At 38.2% G+C, this 21396-nt stretch overlaps 1 protein-coding gene across 3 annotated transcripts in view; it reads right to left on the bottom strand.

The window, feature by feature from the left end:
* FILIP1 (filamin A interacting protein 1) overlaps positions 1-21396 on the bottom strand; it is a 265398-nt gene that overhangs the window by 155971 nt on the left and 88031 nt on the right. For all 3 annotated transcript variants that reach the window (XM_069067002.1, XM_069067004.1, XM_069067003.1), the window contains one exon: positions 378-659. In XM_069067002.1, the coding sequence (XP_068923103.1) occupies positions 378-653 (276 nt within the window). In that variant the 5' untranslated portion in view covers positions 654-659. The remainder of the gene's footprint in view (positions 1-377; positions 660-21396) is intronic.

Here is a 21396-nt window from a genome sequence, read left to right as displayed (position 1 = left end):
TACTAGTTCATAGTAGACCTTAATAAATGCTTATTCATTAAATGATAGGTTGACTAACAATCTCTCATTGCCTTCAGATAACTAAGACTATGTTTCTAAAGAAATGCCAGTCTATACTAGTAGAAAGACTTTCTTTAAAAAGAGACATCCATACTGATGAAATCACAGGTCCATATTATACATGTGGTATATATATATATAATGTATGTATATATACATACACACACATATATATATACCCATATATATACATGTACACATTGAGCATATATACATATATTGTTATTTATTTTATATAATTTTATGTGTTATATACAACACACATGTAAAATATATTTGTTATAGGGGAGTAATAGCTAAGGAAAAATTGGTCTTACCTGCAATTCTCCCTCCATTATACTGAGCAGTCGGATGAGATCTTCTTTGGATAATTCTAGAGATTTCTTGTTCCCCTGTTCTCTTTCTCCAGATGTTTTCAAGTGTCGTTTGACAGTTGCTGAGACCATGACATCACTCTCCTTTTTGTTTGTTTTTTTCTTTTTCTTTGCATCTTCTGGAAGGTTTTTATCTTCAGCAATGGTGATGGTAGAGGGTTGAGGGCAAGAGAAATGCCCGTTTGATGAGCTTTCAACACCTTGATTTCGGGATCTCATTCCCACCTACAATATAAAAAACAAAAAATAAAAACACAAAGAAACATGTATTTGACTACTGAGTAAACTTATTTAACTCCAAATACTTAGTATCTTGGAACAGATTTACTGCTTTAGCAGATAGGGTACATCAAATACTTTTCCCCATTTGCTGTAACTATAGCTTCAGGTGAAAGTATCATCCAGTATCATTAGGACAATGTTTTTGCTCTCAACAAAGAAAAGTTGATTCTTAACTAAGCTAAACAGATATTCAGTATTCCAATTTTGAAACCTGATTTAAAAAAAAACATAGTAGATAGAATGAACAGGAAAGATCTTCCTAAAAGATAGAGATACCTATCATGATTTATATGGGAGCCTGTTTATATGGGAGTAAGCAGGTGGGAAGTTATGGTGATGTGGAATTATTTTTTTCCACAGTTCTGTTTCGTCATCTGTTATTTTCCAGTTAATCATTTATAGAAACTAAAACAAGAAGGGATTAGGATTGGGATAAGTAGAAGTCAATTACAAACTGAAAATAAGCAACTTTGGAGTAGCATGAACATAATCAGAGAAGCCCCAGTAATAAAACATGGAAGCCTTTGAATTTATTTTGTACATACATACATTTGTATATGGGACAGTGAGGTGGTAAAGTGGATAGAATGCCAGACTTGGAGTCAGGAAAACTCATCTTCCCGAGTTCAAATCTGACTTCAGACACTTACTAGCTGTGTGATCCTAGGCAAGTAACTTAATCAGGTTTGCCTCAGTTTCCTTATCTGAAAATTAAGCTGGAGAAGGAAATGGCAAACCACTCCATTATTTTTGCCAAGAAAATCTCAAATGAGCCATGAAGAGTTGGACACAACTGAAATGACTGAACAACAATTAAAACAGCATGATGGAAGGGAGGGCAGGGTGGGGGAGAGGGAAGTTGGAAGCACCCACTTTTGAAAAGGAACAGGATAAAAGTAGAGAATAGAACAAGTGGGAGGTGGGATAGGAAGGAGGGAAATATAGTTAGTCTTTCACAATATATGTATCTACTATGGACGTGTTTTGCATAGCTACACATGTGCAACCTATATTGAATTGCTTATCTTCCTAGTAAGGGTGGGTGACAAGGGAGGAAGGGAATGAATCTGGAATTCAAAGTTTTAAAATCAAATGTTTAAATATATATATATATATATATATACTATTGTCAATGTTATTTTACATGTAACTGGGAAATAAGATATGCCGGCACTGGGGCATAGAGATCTACCATGCCCTACTGGAAGGTAGGAGGGTTTATGGAAGAAGATATGGGAGAAAGCAGATTGGAGGAGGGGATATCCAGTGTGATCACCATTTTGGGGTGGTGGGTAGGAGAAAAATGGGGAGAAAATTTGTAATTCAAAATCTTGCAGAAATGAATGATGTAAACTAGAAGTTAATAAAGCATTTGATTAAAAAAATAAACAGCAAAATTTCCCAATTAAAAAAAAAGAAGTGTTTACTTGGAGAAGGCATTCCTGCCTTAAATAGCTAGCCTAGATCCTTTCTAAAGCTAGGATTTTGTGAGTCAATAAATATTTAATGAAGAAAAAAAAACACAGTAACAACAGCATTTGTATATGTTGTCTTTCCTGAGAGAATGCTGGCTATTTGAGTACAGGAACCATTTTGCCTCTGACTGTATTCCTAGTACCAAGCACAGCATATGGCACATAATAGACACTTGATAAATGCTTATTGATAGGCACTTAAAAACTTTTTGTTGATTGATTATTTGATCCTAACCCTTTCAGAAGTACCCTCCATCCCTTTTATGGTGGATCACTTTTTTGGACCACACTCAGTCTTTGCTTAAAAGCACATTGCTAGACAGCATCTTGCAGATGGACATTGGGCCTAAAAATGTTTTTTATGAATTTATGGGAAACTTTGCATTCTAGCTCCACTGTCCTGTTTTTATACTATGCACTTCATGTGCAATCCCACTTTTACATCTATTAGCTGTATTCACTTGATTATGGATATTAACAATCTAGCTTTTTAATACTAATATAGAGTTGGACTACATGACCTCTGAGGTACCTTGAAGTTCTAAAGCCATGATCTTATGATTCTTCCAGTGATGCCATATAACTACAAGTCATGGTATATGACTACAGTATGCAGAAATTGAAGCTGAAGTCCACATACAGTCAGTTGGTCAATAAATATTTATTAAATACCTACTGTGTACTGCGTGAAGAGCTGGGAGTACAAAGAAAGACAAAAAGAATCCATAATTTCAAGGAATTCACAGTCTAACAGGGAAAATGTGTAATCTACTATGTGCAAAGAAGATATAGACAGGATAAATTGGAGATGATCAAGAAAGGGAAGGCAGTAGAATGAAGAGAGATTGGGAAAGACTTCCTATAGAAATCAAGATTTCACCTGAAACTTTAAGGAAGTCATGAGGCAGAACCAAAGAAAGAGAGCATTCCAGGCATGGGGGATAACCAGTGAAAATGCCCATGGTAGGGAGATGGGGTATCTTGTTTGAGGAATCAGAAGGAAGTCAGTGTCACTAGATCACAGAGTATATAGGGTGGGGAAGTATGTAGTATATGGAGAAGTAGGGAGGTATGCTGTATAAGAAGACTAGAAAGGAAGAGAGGGCAGGTTATGAAGAGCTTTGTTTGGGACTTCTATCACTAGAAAATAACAGGGAATCACTAAACTTGACTGAACAGGTGGATGGTGACATGTTCAGACCTGCTATTTAGGAAGATCACTTTGACAACTGAGTGGAAAATGAATTGTAGTGGGGAAAGACAATGCAGACAGACCAAATACTAAGCTGTTGCAGTAGTCTAGGTGGGAGGACCTGCACTAGGAAGGAGGCAGGGTCAGAGGAGAAAATGTGGCATATGGGAGAGATGTTTTGAAGGCAAAATCAACAGACCTTTGCAACAGATTGGATATGGGACGTGACAGAGTAAAGAGCAAAGGATGACACACCTACATTGAAAGCCTAGGGGACTGTGAGAATGGTGGTATGTACCTTCAACAGTAATAAGGATGTTAGAAGGATGGGAAGGTTGAGGAAAAAATAATCAGTTCAAGGGTGGCTAGGTGGGGCAGTGAATAGAGCACTGGCCCTGGAGTCAGGAGGACCTGGGTTCGGATCTGGCCTCAGACACTTAACACAAAAACTAGCTGTGTGACCTTGGGCAAGTCACTTAACCCCAATTGCCCTCCAAAAAAATTCAGTTCCATTTGAGTTTAAGACGTCTATGACAACTACTTTGAAAGGTCCAATAGGCCACTGGAGGTACAAGATTGGAGGTCAGCAGAGAAATTAGGGCTGGAGAAGGAGACTTGAGAATCATTAGCATAGGGATGATAATAGAATTCAAAGTTTAATCAATAGTTTCATGGTAGATATGAACATATTATGACACATTACAAAAGGAGGATTTACACATGGACAACAGGATAAAGATTGTCCTCAGAGAATTGTATGATGACATGCCCACTCCACCCCAAGGAAGGACTGCTCATGTGACAAGAGGAAGGGATAAGCCATAGACAGCCTACATGTTCTACCAATATTCACAAAACGTCAAAAGAATCAGTATCGTAAAGTCCCAGAATCTGAGAATTGGAAGGGATCACAGTGACCATCTAGTCCAATCTATACATAAAAGGAACCCCTAGTAGGGGTGTGTGTGTGTGTGTGTGTGTGTGTGTGTGTGTGTGTGTGTGTGTGTGTGTGTGTGTATATATATATAGGGGTATACAATATCCAACAAAAAGTCATGGAGGCTAGGCTTGAAGACCTCCCAGGAGAGAGAACTCTCTTGAGGCAACCCATTCCTCTTTGGAGCAACTTTAATTGTTAGGATGTTTGTCCTGAAAGCAAACCTAAGTTTAGTTCTATTGCAGCTTCTTCACATTGCTCCTCCATATGGCACCCTTTATCACATAACAAGTACTTAAAGATAGTTATGATGTTCTCCCAAAATTTGATACTAAATATGCCCACTTCCTTCAAATGAAGAAAGTCTTTAGCATGCTAAGTGAACCCCCTATGACAAATATATAGGAAGATATGGACTAGAGCTGAACAGGATGGGCAGATATGGATGGATTACAATGTGTGTGTGAGTGTGTGTGTGTGTGTGTAGACAGAAAGACAAAAACAGCAAGTGCATATTTGATTGCATGTTGTCTCCTCTATTAGAATGTCAGCTCCTTGAGAACAGGGACCATATTTTACCTTTCCTTATATCCTCATCCCTTAGCATCATGCCTGGCTCATAGTAGGCACCAAATAAATATTAACTGGGCTCCAAGGGCTCCAATGCTTTCGTCATCAAGCTCGCCTCCTAATTTTCTGGATTTTATCTACAATGCCACAGCAACCTGCTCACACTGGAAGTTCCAAAGAACTGTTTTTTAAAGAACTTCTTTACTCTGTCACCTCCCATTATACATTGGAAGTATAATCTTCCCCTTCAGCATGTTCCTCTGATTGGCTGGGTCCATCCATAGCATCCATTTTCTAGAAAGCACCCTGACCAGCCTTCTTCATTCCTCTCTTGACTACTCCTCACTCTCCTGACTTTCTCTACCACGGTGCTTTTTCCTCCACCCCTACCCCCCACTTCCTGCTTTTCAACTTCCTTTTCTGTCTTCTCTCTTCCCCCACCCCCCATTAGCACACAAATTCCTGAGAGCTAAGATTGTCTTTCTCTCTGTGTGTCCCTAGCACAGTGTAGCACATAGTAAGTGCTTAATAAATGCTTGTTGACTTCACTTGAAGAGAAGATCTGCCTTAATGAAATCACACATCTGTTGCACTACTGAAGCATTGGGGTCCCTGAACTCATAATGTTAAAAATACAGTAGCTTACACCACTGAATAGCTTTCAAGTAGAACAATAGGCCATAGGTCCCTGGCTTTTTTCTTTTTTTTTTTTTAACACAATGAAATATATTCCTCAACACCCATTTCAGATTAAGTACAAAAGCCACGTTATCTGAAAGCAGATCTCCATTCTGAATGCAGTGCCTAGGGGAAAACTTTTCACAGTACCAGGTTTATAATAGAAAAAAATAAATATTATATGATGTTTCCTTTCAGATAGGGGCCATTCAATTCTGGTAACAAGTATTGAAATCTACATCCCTGTTGCCTTTCTGAACTGAGCCCTTGGAACTGAATAGCTCTGTTTCTGTGACACCCCCAGGCGCCAACCGTTGTTCACAAAACATCATAGAGAAGCTGGCTTCTAACGCTGACCCTCCCCCCCACCTCCATCCTTTACGATGCTTTCAGGAAATAGTTTTCACAATCCTAGACCATCCCCTGTGTCTTCCCTAGTGAACAAAGCATTGTTCTCTTAGGTGTTTCCTTGTAATGGAAGCCAGAGCATTTCATAGCAGATCTACTGTGTTTCATCACAGCATGTTTGTGGGCAAAGAAAGAGGGCTGACTCAAGCCTCAGGAAGAAAAAAAAATGATGAATAGAAAGATTCAGATTTAACTCATGACCTGTTACACAGTGAAAGGAAGACACATGGTCTTCCCAAACTGCAATATAAGTCATTCCCTAGGACTCCACCTCTCCCACATTGGAATTCCTTTGATCTGAAATCATTTTCTCTGGAATATCTGGAGTTGCTTTGCGATGATAGATCAGATTTTGACTTGATGGCTTCACTTTATATCATACATTGACAAAAATTTAGGCAATGGTTTGCAAAGCATAGGAAATATGGTCATTTCTGCACTCCATCATATCACTGCCTTCTGCAGTCATCTTTTTCACACTTTGGCTTATCTTCTTGTATCATCTACTGCTACTTCTTGAAGCACCACCCTAAGCACATATATCCATGCACACACGTTTATGTGGAGAATATTTAGTTCTGTTTCAAAGCTGTTCTAACAATCTTATTCTTTGGGAAGAATCAATACTTAAGGATTTGTGATTTTATTAGAATAGCTACTCAATCCACTGTCTCAGACTAACATTAGCCTATAACTTACCAGAAAAAACTTAGAAAGTGTTATTTGAGGCTCAGAGGGGTTAAATGGCTTACTCAAAGTAGCACATCTAGTCTCAGAGGCAGAATTTTAACCCAGGCCTTCCTGATTTCAAGGCCAGAATTCTATCTACTAGTGCTCCCTATTTTCAATCATATTATAGGTAGTTTTTTTAATTAAAAAAAAGGAAAATGCTCTACACATTTCAGAATTATCTGAATTTAGTGTGCATCTGGTGAAGAACTCAAGAAAAAAATTTCCTTACATCTAAAACCAGAGAGGCAGTGTGTCATAGCAGATAAAGTACTAGCCTTGGAGGCAGGAAGCCCTGATACATTCTGGTTGTGTAACCCTGGGCAAATCATTAAACTCTCAGTGCTGAGACAATATATTACAGTGAAAGGACCAACCTTCAATGAAAGAGAAAATTCTCTCATCCAGGAGCTAATATATTAGTGAAATCACAGGTCCAGTCCCAATTCCCTCATCCCCTAAAATCAATGAACAAATGAAGCATTTTGGTCTTAGCAAACATTTTTTCAATGTCCTACAAATATTTCAAATTAATTTCTTTTTCTTTACCACAAGTACATGGATTATAGCTATGTATTTCTTTGGAAATCAACCAGAGTTTCCTATTTTTATTTCTTCAATGAGTTCAACAGGTTATACCTGCACTAGCTCCATAATCTATATATGGAGGGATATGGAAATCAACAAACTTAGTATCATTCTCTCTTTTCCTTTTTCCCCAGGAAATCAAACCATTATGCTCCTCTTTCTCCAAGTCTGTCTTTAATAGGATTGTTATACACACACCCTGGTCTTGCAACTCCAGTCTCTTCCACTCCACCATACTGCTTCCATGACTATAGTATCTAGAGAGCATCTTATCAGCCTGACCAACTTTTCCTCACAATGTTTTCTGCTAACTTAAAGTTCTCATGATTTTTCTGTGCAAGATCATAAACCCAAGTCATGCTTAACATCATTATTTTAAAAAATCTGTATTCAGTCACTTAAGTGGTCAAAGAACCGAAAGGACAGTGCTATGTCCCTTTCTTTGGCCTCTTCAGATTTAAACCTTTTTTATTTAATATCTAATGTGCTTGATCACCATCCGTTCTGCCTTTCCAAGTCAAGTCTGTAGATGCGGCAATATCTCACTATTAGTTGGTCACAGTGAGGGCTATGGAACAGAAGTATGTCTTGGAGAAAACACCTCTAAATGAGTTGAGGCATGAGACTTCCAGGGAACTACAGGGAGAAGTTGTCAGAGGGTGTTAGAAAAAAGTGCTTGGTACTGCCTCTGGATATGAAGTAGTTTGTAGCAAAGGGGACTGACATCCTGTTGTCAAGAGTGCCAAGGTCTAAGAGGACCAAAAAGTATTAGGGGGCCTGTGCTCCCAGGGATTTAGGGGTTAGGACGCGAATTCTCCACAAGTGGGATATCTTCTGAGTGTGACTGCTCCCCTGACATCTTGGAATGAGGCTCGAATCTAGCAACCAGTGCGAGTTTAGTGGCAGCCCCTAGAGACCCAATAGCATGGTTATCATCTGCTAACCCTTAACATCACACAATTATAAAATATCATAGACTGATAGTTCTAGAAAAGAGAAGGCACCTCATAGGTCATCTAATCCCAACCCTCTCCTCATTTCATGAAAGTGTAAGCAACTTGCTCAAATTCTTTTTGGCCTCTGGCAAGCAGAGATAATAGACAGAGTTCATCAAAGGGGACCCACATTCACCTAAGATTCATCAGAGTTCCTGCAACCTAAGGACAGCAAAGGTACTAGAAGACCTGGGTTTCCATAGACTCAGAGATTGAGATGATAGTGTTGGCTCTCCATTTAGAGCATCTTCTGAGTGTGCCTAATCTCAGAATGAGAATATAGACTTTACAATGAATGTAAATTTAGTCTGAGTACAGGATCACTTGGACTATGCCAGAAACCCATATATAATTCCCAACTACTTCCATTCCCAATTTCCCTCACCAATACCATGCTCAATCATCATCTCACACATAAATCTTTTCCTCATTCCACTCCCTCCCCACCCCCACTCCCACCCTCTGCCATCTGTTATCATTTCCCCTAAAAGAAATGATCCCATCAGCTCCCATACTCAATTAATATCTCTATGCATATCACCCCAAAATGTGTATACCGAGTCCATAGCTTTGTCCTGAACTCTTGAAATTACTTTTTATTACTTTATATGTTTCTTATATTTATCTATATACTTATTATATTTCTTTTTGAATAAAGTAAGCTCCTTGAGGACAGGGACTGTTTTATCTTTTTCTTTGCATCCCTAGTGATTCACACAGTGCCAGGAATATAGTAGGTGCATAATAAAGATGTGCTGGTTGATTGGTAGTACTGCTGTAGTTTGCTCAGGTCAGACATTCAAAAACCTTTAAAGTTCTGGAATTACCAAATCAACTTAGTGAATTTATATGCCAGTGAACCTTCTAGGACTTTTGAAAATATTTTTCTCTATAGAGAATGATCATGTTCCTCATTAGGAGAAGAAAAACAGCTCCTAATTACATTTCATTGAACAGTTCTGCCACTCAACCCCAAGTGAACTGGTTAGTTCTGATACTTAGAAATAGGGACCCTTAAAAGAGAAATTACCCCTTTATTTTGGTCTGTGTAAGTGAGCCCATGGAGTCAGGAGGACCTGAGTTCAAATGAGGCCTCAGACGCTTAATACAAAACTAGCCGTGTGACCTTGGGCAAGTCACTTAACCCCAATTGCCCTGCCTTCCCCCTTCTAAAAAAAGCAAAAGCAAAAAAATAAATAAATAAGTGAGCCCATTGCCCTAGGCTCTTGGGATAGAGTAAAGCCTGGATGTCCACTGTTTCCCTCCAACAAGTGTCATTAATGGCTGCCTTAGGGAAGAAGCATGTGGGAACCACACATAATCTCCCATGATGCCTAGAAAGGAGAGTTCCTTACTACTTTCCTTCATTTTCTGTGTCCTGTTTTGAGTACAAGTCAGATATGTGAAAGTCAATTTTTCTAGCTCAAGACATAGCAACATCCAAGGCAGTGGGGGGTTAAACCCAAGTTCAAGAATTTGGTTTCATAGAAACAGAAAGAGAGTTTCTTAAGAGCAAAGCTTTTGGAGAGAGAAGAGAATCATCCAACTGACTTTCATTGGAAGGAGGATCAAAAAGGGACCAAAGCTACAACATTGGGGACTTTACCATTATCTGCTATTATGAGGAATTATTTGGACAGTGAAGATATGAGATGAAGCAGCCCCAAAGTATGGGTTGTCCTTCAGGAAGAGTTCATATCACAGAGTCTTAGGGTGAGGAGGGACCATGTAGGACCCTGTGGGAAAGAGTCAATTAAATGTTAGGGTGTTGCCCCAGTGGCAATCTTTTTTAAAGTTCCCTTCCTTTTTCTTTTTTTTTTTCTTTTTGGAGGGGCAAAGGTAGGGCAATTGGGGTTTAGTGACTTGCCCAAGGTCACACAGCTAGTTAAGTGTCTGAGGTCACATTTGAACTCGGGTCCTCCTGACTCCAGGGCCTGAGCTCTATTCACTGCACCACCTAGCCACCCCTTTAAGTTCCCTTCCTAAAAGTAACCAAGGCACAGAGTGGTACTGAGTTGGAAGGATTCTAGGATCTTAGGGGAAAAGTGGGACCCATCAGAGAGAGTGAAGAATTATATTGATTATTGATTGGCTACAGCAAGAGCTTTATGTGTTTTTTGTATCTGTTTTGTTAGATCCTGTGAGTCCTTCTGAATTCTCTAAGAGTGAAATATAGGCTGTCCTATTCCTGAAGTGTATTTGTTATATTGAGTGGTTGTAAGGTTGGAAGCTGAGGATACCATTACCATATTTGTGAAAACTAGGCACATGCTATCCATAAGCTATCCAGAGATTTCCCAGAGTAAACTCAGGTTAGGGGAGATAATGAGCCATAGATATTGTTCTCTTAGTGACATCTATGAAACTGAATTTGGTCAGATCTCAGAGTTGATGGAAGTTCTGGGTCATGGATATATCCATATGGTATTTGACTTTTTACAAGCTATTTCCTGTTAGGTTGGTAAAACCAGTATTGCCCCCATTTTATGGAAATAGGCTCAAAAAGACTAAATGACTTACCTATCATCACATGCCTCATAAGTGACAGTCAGTATTTAATTCTGAGTCTCCTTACTCCAATTCTGGCTTTATTTATCCTGTCCTAAGCTAACTAGGTCTCTTGGCAGTCTTCATATCATTTCATGTAGGCTATCATTTACTTTCTCTATATATGAGGCCATGGCATATAAGCCATGAGACACTTGAGAAAAGGGTTAGATAATGTGCAGTAGGGTGTGGGCTTCTTAAGAGGATCCAATTTTACCATTAAACACTTTACCCAAAAATTTTCATTCTTGCTTTATTGTTGGGAAGTTTGTAAGCAAACAGTTACAAGTAGATCGCATAAAATAAAGATGAAAGGAATAATATAGTAGTTAGCATTTAGAAAGCACTTTAGGGTTTGTAAAGCACTTGACAAATATTTCATTTTATCCTCACAAAACCTATTATTATCCCCTTTTTACAGGTGAGGAAACTGAGTCAGACAGAGGTTAAGTGACCTATGCAGGATCTCATGGCTGGTAAGTGTCCGAGGCTGGATTTGCCTACTTGGCTTCATCCTATGTCTTGTTCTTGAGGGTCCTGATTCAACAAGACAAACAATAAGCAGAGGAAAGTCACTTTTCCCTGGTCAAGCAACATGGTAACGTTGAAAGCTGCTCACCAAACGTAGACAGACTATGCTTCTTCACCTTGTATAATTTGAGGAGTCAAATGCAAATACCTTGCTACAGGTGCTCATGTGGCTCAAGATCCAAACAGTAGTTGTCATCAGAGTATTAGGCAAAAATAAAAACCCACAAAAGCTTTACCTGATGCTAAAGAACTTTTAAAATGCTTAACTGTACAGAAACCATACTTAATAAGTAATGTGACCAATCCTCAGGGAAAGAAGAGATGAAAACAGGATGTGTAAGTAGAATTGAGATCAACAAACTCATTTGTTGAAAAGACTCCTGGATCATAACAAAGGCAGCCCTTTTTCAAAATCAGGGTTAGCCAGATCCTGTCCATTGTGCTAATAGGAGTTACATGCAGGTAGTGGAGGAAGAATTTGGTATTTTGCCAGCTTCTTAATAATTGCCTTGCATGCTTGCAGATTTGGGACTCAGAGATAATAGAACATTCTAATGGGACAGAATGTATCAGTTTCCTCCATGTGGTCTTCCCTTGGGAATGAATGGATATCCCTTTAAAAAAAGCTACAGGATGATAAAGTTACAAGCTAACTTAAAATTCATAGCAAAGATTTTTACTTCTTCCACAATATTCTTTGGAGGAAGGGGACACAGGTCCATCTCTTTTCAGAACCCAATTGCATAGATTTATTTAATGAAATACACTTATCCCTTTTAGGAAGATAGGCAGGAAATCTTAATGTGGAATGTGCTGAGTAGGAAATAAAATGAGAGAAGATGAAAAGAACAAATGTTATTCCATATCTTTCTCCTATCTATTGCATTCTATCCCCTCTGGTGCTTCTCATAAATGTAAGTGACTAGAACATGTTCCTACCCTACCAGCAGCACTGGAATCAGATAATGTAAAGATTTTTATACAGCCTTCCTTCTCAGACTTACCCAGGCATTTTGTTGCTTGGTGTTGTATTTTTATCAGTGGCAACTAAAGTGAGAGTGCAAAAAGAGCAAGACATATTTCAATCAAAGCCATTGGCTTCTACTTTGTCAACTAAGATTTTGGGATTTATATATGACAGAGGTATCAGAAAACATTGTGAAGTCAGGTGGTGCCAACCCTTTTCTTTACTCTTTTTTGTACTTGTTTTTAAAAACATTCAGAACAATGGTGAGGAAGAATTGGACCTGGGACAAATTGAGTTAATGGAGGAGGCAAGATTTTCCTTATTAGAAAGTCCTTGAGAGCAGGACCTATCTTTTGTTTTCATATTTTCCCCACCTTCCACTACACCCCAGGCTTAGTACAATGCTTGGCAAATAATAAGTGCTTAATAGATTTGGTTTTTTTCCAATTTCCTACTCATTCTGTGGATGGTCCAACCAACATCTCTCCCATAATTTAAGTGAGTTTACCTTTAGCCTCTTGGGGATGGAGGGTAGGGATATGTTGATACTGGGATAGCGAGCCAAAAGTACCTGACAGCCTGGGGGTGATTCCTAGTGGCAGCATGGGTGGTGAAGATTCATAAGGTAGTCTTCAAAGACTACTTTGTGAAAAGTGGTTGAGAAGGAACCACACCCAGTAAGGAAGCACTCTGTCTCTCCTGTATTAGCACCCTAGAGCAGAACCCTGTTTGCTCTTGATTTGTTTGTATTTTTATGTTTTGTTTTGTTTGTCTATTTTGGAAAACTATAGCAATACTACGAATTTCTAACTTCTAGGTCACCAGTATTTTTTTTCTCTTTGCCCTCCTATTTTTCTAACAATAGATCTCACCAGAGAAATACCATTTGCCAAACAATTCCCCAGTCTCAATAATTGGTGGACATCTGTGTTAGTTATTGGGAGAAAAATTAAGTAAACACTGACCACCTGGATCAGAAAATATCATCTGAGATTATACTCTGGCAACCTAAGACTAGCTCTGAAGGTAAATGTAGGTACAATTTGCAGAAGCCATTTATACTACTCAGAAACTTCTCATTCTTATTCTTATGAGTCAAAATATGTCTTTTGTAATAACAATAATAGTTAGCATTTAGGTAGTGCACTTTAAGGTTTGCAAAATACTTTACAAATATCTCATTTTATCCTCACAATAACCCTGGGAAGTAAGTGCTATTATTTTATCCCTAGTTTAACAGATGAGGAAACTGAGGTAGACAGACGTTAACTGACCTGCCCAGGGTCATGCAGCTAAAAAGTGTCTGAGACTGGTTTGAAATCAGATCTTTCTGACTTCAGGCCCAACTCTACCACCCTGAAGTTCAGATCAATTTGTCCAAAGCTATACTGTAGATATTATTTTTTCACTCACTGATTTATTCAACAAAACTTTCATAAGTTTCTATTAGATACAATCAACACTGTACAATTAATTAGGGAATGACTGAGCAAGTTGTGGTATATGATTGTGACGGAGTACTATTATGCTATAAGAAATGATGAGCAGGATGGTTTCAAAAAAACCTGGGAAGACTTATGTGAACTGATGAAAAATGAAGCAAGCTGAACCAGGACAACTTTGTACACAGTAACAGCAATAGCATAAGGATGAGCAAATGTGAAAGACTTGGTTATTCTGACCAAGACAATGATCCAAAATAATTCCAAAGGACCCATGCCAAAAAAGGCTTTCCAACTCAAGAGAGAGATCTGACAAAATCAGAGTGCAGATTGAAGTGTACTTTGTTTTACTTATTGTCTTGCTTTTTATTTTAATTTTTTTTCCATATTAGACCACGGCTAATATGGAAACATGTTTTGCATGATGTCACATGTATAATTGATACTATTTTGCTTGCCTTCTCAATGGGTAAGAGAGGGGTGAGAAGGAGGGAGAGAATCTGGAACTCAATTTTAAAAAAACTTGATCTTATAAATAAACAGTTTAAATAAATAAATGCTGTGTTAGGTTCCTGCCCCCTAGGAGCTTATAATGTAGTTGGTATTCATTTTATTTTGGTTGATTGTGGGCTGTATTTCATGGGCTTTTCTTTTATAGGGTCTGTGACTAATTTGAGAGCTAGGTAGCACAGTGGATAGAATGCTAGACCTGGACTCAGGAAGACCTAGGATTCAAAGCCTGTTTCAGACCCTTACTAACTGATCCTAGGTAAGTCATTTAACCTCAGTCTGCCTCAGTTTCCTAATCTATAAAATGAAGATGATAATAGAGTTATTGTTAGGTCAAAATTAGGTAATATCAGTCAAGTGCTTCATAAACCTAAATGTACTATAAAAATGCTAGCTGTTATTTTAAAACCCACTTAATCATAAATCATAAACACATATTATGCAATTTTAAATACTCCTGACATATTTTGGGGGGGAGAGAATAAAAAATATTACTGCATTGTAAGAAAATAATGACTATCATGACTACAGAGAAGCAGAGGAGGATTTACATGAATAGTGAAAAGTGAAGTACAAAGAATCAGAAAAACCATAAACACAATTAAAAAGTCAACAATGAACAAGAATTGATGAAGTGCTTACTTTGTGCCAACCACCATGATAAATGCTAGAGACACAAAGAAAAGCAAAATTAGCCCCTGCCCTCAAGGAATTCACAGTTTATGGGGGCAGTGGTGGTGGGGGCAACGTGCAAAATCCTATGTACATACAAGATATATAGAGAAAAAATGCAAGGTAATTTCAGAGAGAATGCACTAGCCTTAAAGGGAACTGGGAAAGACTTCTTGCAGAAGATGGGATTTTAGCTGGAATCTGAAGGAATACAGAAGGTAAAGACTCAGAGGGGTAGCATTTCAAGTTAGTGAAAATAAACTGAATAAGAACATGAGGACATGGAGTATCTTGTGTGAGGAACAGAAGAAGGAAGTAAGAGGAAGGGAAGTAGAGGCATCAATTGCAGGTGACCTCAAGGAGTTTAGCCTCAAAAAAGAGGAGATATAGAATGATAACTAGCAGGGATGGACATATCAAGTGAGAGGTTGTTTTTTTTTTAAGATTGGGAAAGACAAGGGTATGCTTGTCAGCAGCAGGGAAGTAACCAGAACACATGGGATGACTTTAGAATAGTAAGAGAGTAGGGATGATGGAGGGATCAATCTGTTATCTACTGGAGACAGGATGGAATGGGATACCTTGTGAATGTTGTGTGGTTCACCTTGGCTAGAAGTAGGGTCACCTCTTTAGGTGAGACAGGGATGAAGGAAATAGTGGGAGAAGGCATTCAAATGAAGTGAGATGAAGAGGAGGGGAAAAGAGGGAGCTCTAAATGAGAGGCTTACATTTTTTCAGTGAAATATGAGTCAAGGTTCTTAGCTGAGAAGGCAGGAAAAGGAGGAATCATGGGAGATTTGAGGAGGGATGACAAGGTTTGGAAGAACCCTTGTGGTAATTGGGATCAGGAATCAATTATGCAGGTGTAGCAGGATTGCATGAGGACCCAGTTAAGATTATGTAACATAAACTTGTAGTGGACCCAGAGAACATGGTTTTGTGATTTTCTTTATCTTTGTCCAGCTGTTCAGTAAAAGAATAGGAATGAAACTATTAGATGGTGGGAATAACACAGATTTGGGGGCTTGGCAAGGCATGATTGACAGTAGGTAAAGGTGTAGGAAGCCTGTAAGTACAAGATAGTACAGAACCGAGCTGGTTCACCATGAGATAAAAGGTGGAGAGAACAGCTAAGAATGGAATGGTTGAGGACAGAGTGAGAACAAAAAGGGTTAGGGGGTCACAAGGCATATACACACATATAGACATATGTGTATGTCTATATGTGTGTGTACATATATACATACATATGGCAAAAGAAATACTACAAGAAAATACTATAAGAAAAAAAGATTGTGATCAGATAAAAGAATTTAAAAGTTCATGAAAATGGAAATAAAACACTGGTAGGTGACAGCAAGATCAAGCCTATGTACATCTCTGAGTGTATTGAGATGGAATAGAATAGGTCATGGGAAATGAGGAAACAAACTGGGAAGTTTGTGTGTTCCAAGGAATACATACATATACATATATGTATATCTACCTGTATCTATTTATCCATCTATCCATATCTATATACTATCTATAGTACATGATTCCTTTTTAGATATAATTCCAGCAAAGCCAATTAATTGCAAAGTAGATTGAAGAGGGACTTGATGTCCATGGAATTTCTGGCAAAATGTTTCAGTGACATTGTCCTTTTCTTTCAGACAGAGGTCATACTGCCCAAATTGTTTGTATTTCCAATGAGAAAAGAAAATATCTGTCCTTTTTTTCATATGCTTGCAGAATTTTGAGATGCAAAAGGTCAATGAGGTTAGCCAGTTTATTCTCTGCCAATGCAAGATGGTTCCCTTTCGCATATTTTTATTCCTTAGTTGAGCCTAGTTATAAATATCCCGACTCATGTAGTTTTCACAGCTTCCCCTGGGAAGCTATCCTACATTCTGATTGAACATACCATTCTTAAATGTTCCTAAAACTCCACTCAAGTTTTCTTTAACCCTTTTTTGTTTCATAACTTTAACCCTGCTTCCATGAGAAAACATTCTAAAAAATTTCTTTCTTCTCATTATCTCTGTTTATTAAAATCTCATGATAGTCAAAGCTGCTTCTGAGATGAAAACAATTGACACTACTGGGGCAGACTCACCTGACTTAATGATTTTGCATTTAGGGAAAATAAGAAATGATATCACTTCACACACTTTGGTTATAACCCAGGAAAGAGGGCTCTGAGTGGTTTTATAGATTGTTCCCTGAAGGCACCCATATTCTATTACTATGAAAAAGGGGATCAAGAGGATGATGGCCCTTGAAATAAAATGGAAAAGCATTATCACACTATTGCTCAAAACCATGCTAGGAATATTTCATGTTCTCCTGCTTGACAGAATTGAACAAGCTGTGGAAAACAGGCTGGGTGCATTTGGGAAACTGGAAACCTCTTTTACTGGCACCAAGCTTGACCTTGAAATGAAGCCCATTTTAAAAAATGTTTATATTTTTATGGTGAAGCATACCTGTCAGTCACAGAAAGTTATGGTTTCCAAAGAAATTAATAGAAGATCACCCAAATGGCAAGGGAGAAGGACATTGTGTATATAAGCAAGTTGTAACATATTATAAATAAAGAATTTTATAGGAGAAACAATGTAAAGGATGTCATAAAAGAAATGAATGATCTAAAAAGGAGGGCCAGTCAGATGGCAAGAACAAAGGATAACCAATAAATGACTCAAGTGCTCCATTGATGTGTTCACAATGTTAAGAGAAAATAAGACCGATCTTCAGCCCTAAGGGAGGCCATAGAAGAGGGCTGAACAGGAGAGAAAGCTAAGGCAAGGAGGGAAGACTGACATCAACTAGGTTACAGATAAAATCGAAATATTGCAGTAGCTGCTTGATAAAACCCAAGGATGATAACAATAGAACTAGAAGGGATTCACAAGTGAACAACTGAAATGATCAAGGGAAGAAAGTATATAAAGGCTGTTTTGTTATAATTCTTCACTGGTAAAAGATCCGTGAATTTATAGGATCATAGATATAGAGACAGATCTAGAAAGGCCCTCAGAGGCCATCTAGTCTTAGTTTATAGCCAGGAAACCAAAGTCCAATGAGGTTGAATACCTTGCCCAAGGTCATGTAGGTAGTAAGTATACCAGAGATTAGCCTTGACTCCAGAGAGGGAGCTTTTGAATATATCACATTTCATTCAAAGGATGATTCTCTCCAGCCCAGGTTGGTTTTCAAATGACAACTCATTACCAAGTCCAGACTCAAAAGCTCTCTCAGTTTCGTGGAATCATCTAGAGTTTTTATTTCACTGACCTAGGGACTTAATGAACAAAGACAGTATTCTTGCAATGATGAGACTATGAAGATGTTGTTATTCTTCCTTTGTTTTTGAAGAGGACCGATGATATCACAGGGTGATGTCTTGACTTGTGTGTGAATTGAATTGAAGTGAGGCAGATTTGCATAGTCATCAGCCTCACTCTGTCTTCCAGAGTCATTGCAGTCCAGTGGCAAGACAAAAGTCAGGACTACTGGCGATGGCCTGGGATGCAGTGGATGGCCTTAGCATCTTCGATGTCAAGCCAGTCTGTATGTGCTCCATGGCACCTGCTTCAACCACCCTCATGGCCATTGCAATAAACTGTTCTCATCGACCCTTTTAGCTTGGGGATAGTTTTCATGTGTTTGAGGTAGACATTCCCTTAACTCACCAATGGATTTGGAGCCTGTCAATTACTCTCATGGAGTATTCAAGGGAGACTAGCACCTCTAGTATGAGGGCTAACTAAGCCCTTTCTAGGCCTGCTCATCTACCATTGGTGTCCACCTGTCACTCGATTCTCACCTGTGGCTCCAAGACCACACCCCAGTAAAACCGTCTTCACAGACAGGCTAACCCAGGTTGAGGGTACCTGACAGGCCCTGAAATAGGACACTAGTGGAGTCTATATTGTAATAAAGTAGAGCAACTAGGACTCTAGTCTGGAAAGGTGAATAATAACTTACTTGTTTGTTGTGCTTTAAAGTTTACAAAGGACCTTTTTCATTTTAACTCTGTAAGGTAGATGTGTATTATTACCATTTTACACATGAGGAAAGTGAGGCTAAGTAACTTTCCAAGAGTTCTACAGCTGTGAAGTATCAAAACTTGGGTCTTAAATGAAGATCTTTGGTCTCTAAAATCAAATTTACTTTTCCCACTAAAATACACAAGGTTGAAAGGTAAATTTTCAAAGTTTATACATTTATGAAACATAAGGACAAGAAAACATTTACCTAACCTTAGAATTGTAGAACTATTCAATACCTCTAAAACCTTGAAAGAAATGGAATGATACTGATTTGGCATGCAAATTATTCTCAACAATCGAGAAAGAAAGCACTCCTCCATACTTCTTTTAGGAGACAAGCATAGTACTAATATCTATACCAAGAAAGGATAAAATATAGTAGAGCTTTATGTCAATATCACTCATCAACATCAATTAAAAACTATCAATAAAATCCTGTTAGAGTATAACAATTCACCTAAGAAACTATTCATTATGATGATGTTGGATTTATACGAGGAATTCAGGGACAGTTTAACACTAGGAAAACTATCAATGTAATTAATCATATTAAAAACAAAAGCATCCAAAACCATGATTATCTCAACGCATCCAGAAAATACTTTTTGACAAAGCATAATAGTAATTTATGATTTTTTAAAAATCAAAGTGTAGTCATAGAGGTATCAAGGGTGCTTATGGAGACTTTCAGCTCAGTGCTCTTTATGCTACAGTAAGTTGTCAGTCTTACATTAGGCTGCCACAAAAAATTATTTTTTCTGATTTTCCCTCCACCAACAACTTTTTGTAGTTACAATGATATTTGTTCACTGATACAACAAGTCTTTAAGGCCTTCATAGAATATATCAGATCAAAGATTTAGAGCCGGAAAGGGTATTAGAAGTCATTTACTCCAATCGCCTCATTTTACAGAAGAGAAAAGAGAGGAAGGAAGGAAGTATGCATTTATTAAATGCCTACTATGTGCCAGGTATTGTGGTGAAAGTTTTACAAATATTATTTCATTTGATCTCCACAGAAATCCTGGGATACAGGTGTTATTACCTCATTTAACATTTGAGAAAACTGAAGCAGGTAGAGGTTAAGTGTCTTGCTCAGAGTCTCACAACCAGTAAGCATGATGATGGATTTGAATTCAGGTCTTCCTGATTTCAGGCTTATTACTTTATCCACTCTACCATCTACCTAAAGTGATTTATACAACATGATATGAGCCGTAATTAGTAGAATCAGGATTAAACTGAACTCCTCGGACTTCAAGTCAATTTTTTAAAAACCATACCACTTTATCTCTCATATAGAGTTAACCAGCAACATTTTTTTTTACCATTTGAAGGAGATTTGGGGATAATGCAGAAAGGGTTTTCAGTCTATTGGGCATCTCTGTCATATCAGCAGTATGGCACAGTGGAGAACTGGTTCCAGAGACAGGAAGATGGATTCACATTCTACCTCTGTATTGGCTGTGTAATCACCAAAACTGGCACTCCCAATGCCCCCAAGCTACTCTCTAATTATCAATTACAGAGCAGGGATTGACCTGCTTTGGTAAAAGTAGTTTCTTCACAGGGAGCTCCCTACACCAGTGAAATAATGGGTATTGTTCCCCAAAATACCCTTATTGCAATTTAGCCCCCACCCCTGACAAGAGAAAATGGGGTCAATTTGGAAAAGGAGAAGTTAAAAGGAGTTCAAAACAAGCACAAACTTGGGTTCCTTACATTACCACCAATAGGAAGCTGTTCTTTTTAAGTTCAGAAACATCTCAAGGGATTTTTCTTTTCTTTCCTTTCCTTTTCTTTCTTTCACTCTTTTTTTTTCTACAAAATCAAGTCATTGGAAAAGACACCTGAATGCAGTTTTCATATCTGCAAGCAATTAGAACATATGAAGTCATCTTTAATGCACAGATGGGGCTATCTGGGCTATATTTCATGCTCCCTCCACCAGTATGAAGCAGTGAGGTCATCCTATCCTTCAAAAACATCTGACATTAACCCTTTCAAGTCACACATTTCCTTTGAGTCAATTCTGTGTGAGTTTTCCAGTAAAACAAAACAAAAAAAAAAACAGCTAAAAACAAAAACCAGGCATGCCAAGCTCTCCTCATTCACACTGATTATTCTAAGGCTTTTTTTTTAGTCACATTTGCATATCCTTAGCATGTGTCTGGCCTTTAAATAACATGCTAGTAGATCCTCAAAAGTGGATTTACACTGTGGAAGAATCCAAAGCTAAAGCTCCTGGGGAGTAGCTATTCTTCAGCTATTTTCAAAGCCCAATAGAGTGTCAATGGAATGGTGAATGGGAGGAGTTTGGGCAGAAACAAGGGAAAGTAAAAATCTGCTTGGGATCATAGGATTCTGTTGGTTATTAATGTCTGAGACTTCTAGGGGAAATC

The sequence above is a fragment of the Petaurus breviceps genome, unplaced genomic scaffold (assembly GCF_028583685.1).
Source record: "Petaurus breviceps papuanus isolate PSGF00001 unplaced genomic scaffold, PetGlider_PUasm1.0 90734, whole genome shotgun sequence".
Lineage (NCBI taxonomy): Eukaryota > Metazoa > Chordata > Mammalia > Diprotodontia > Petauridae > Petaurus > Petaurus breviceps.
This window is presented reverse-complemented; position numbering and strand designations above follow the sequence as displayed.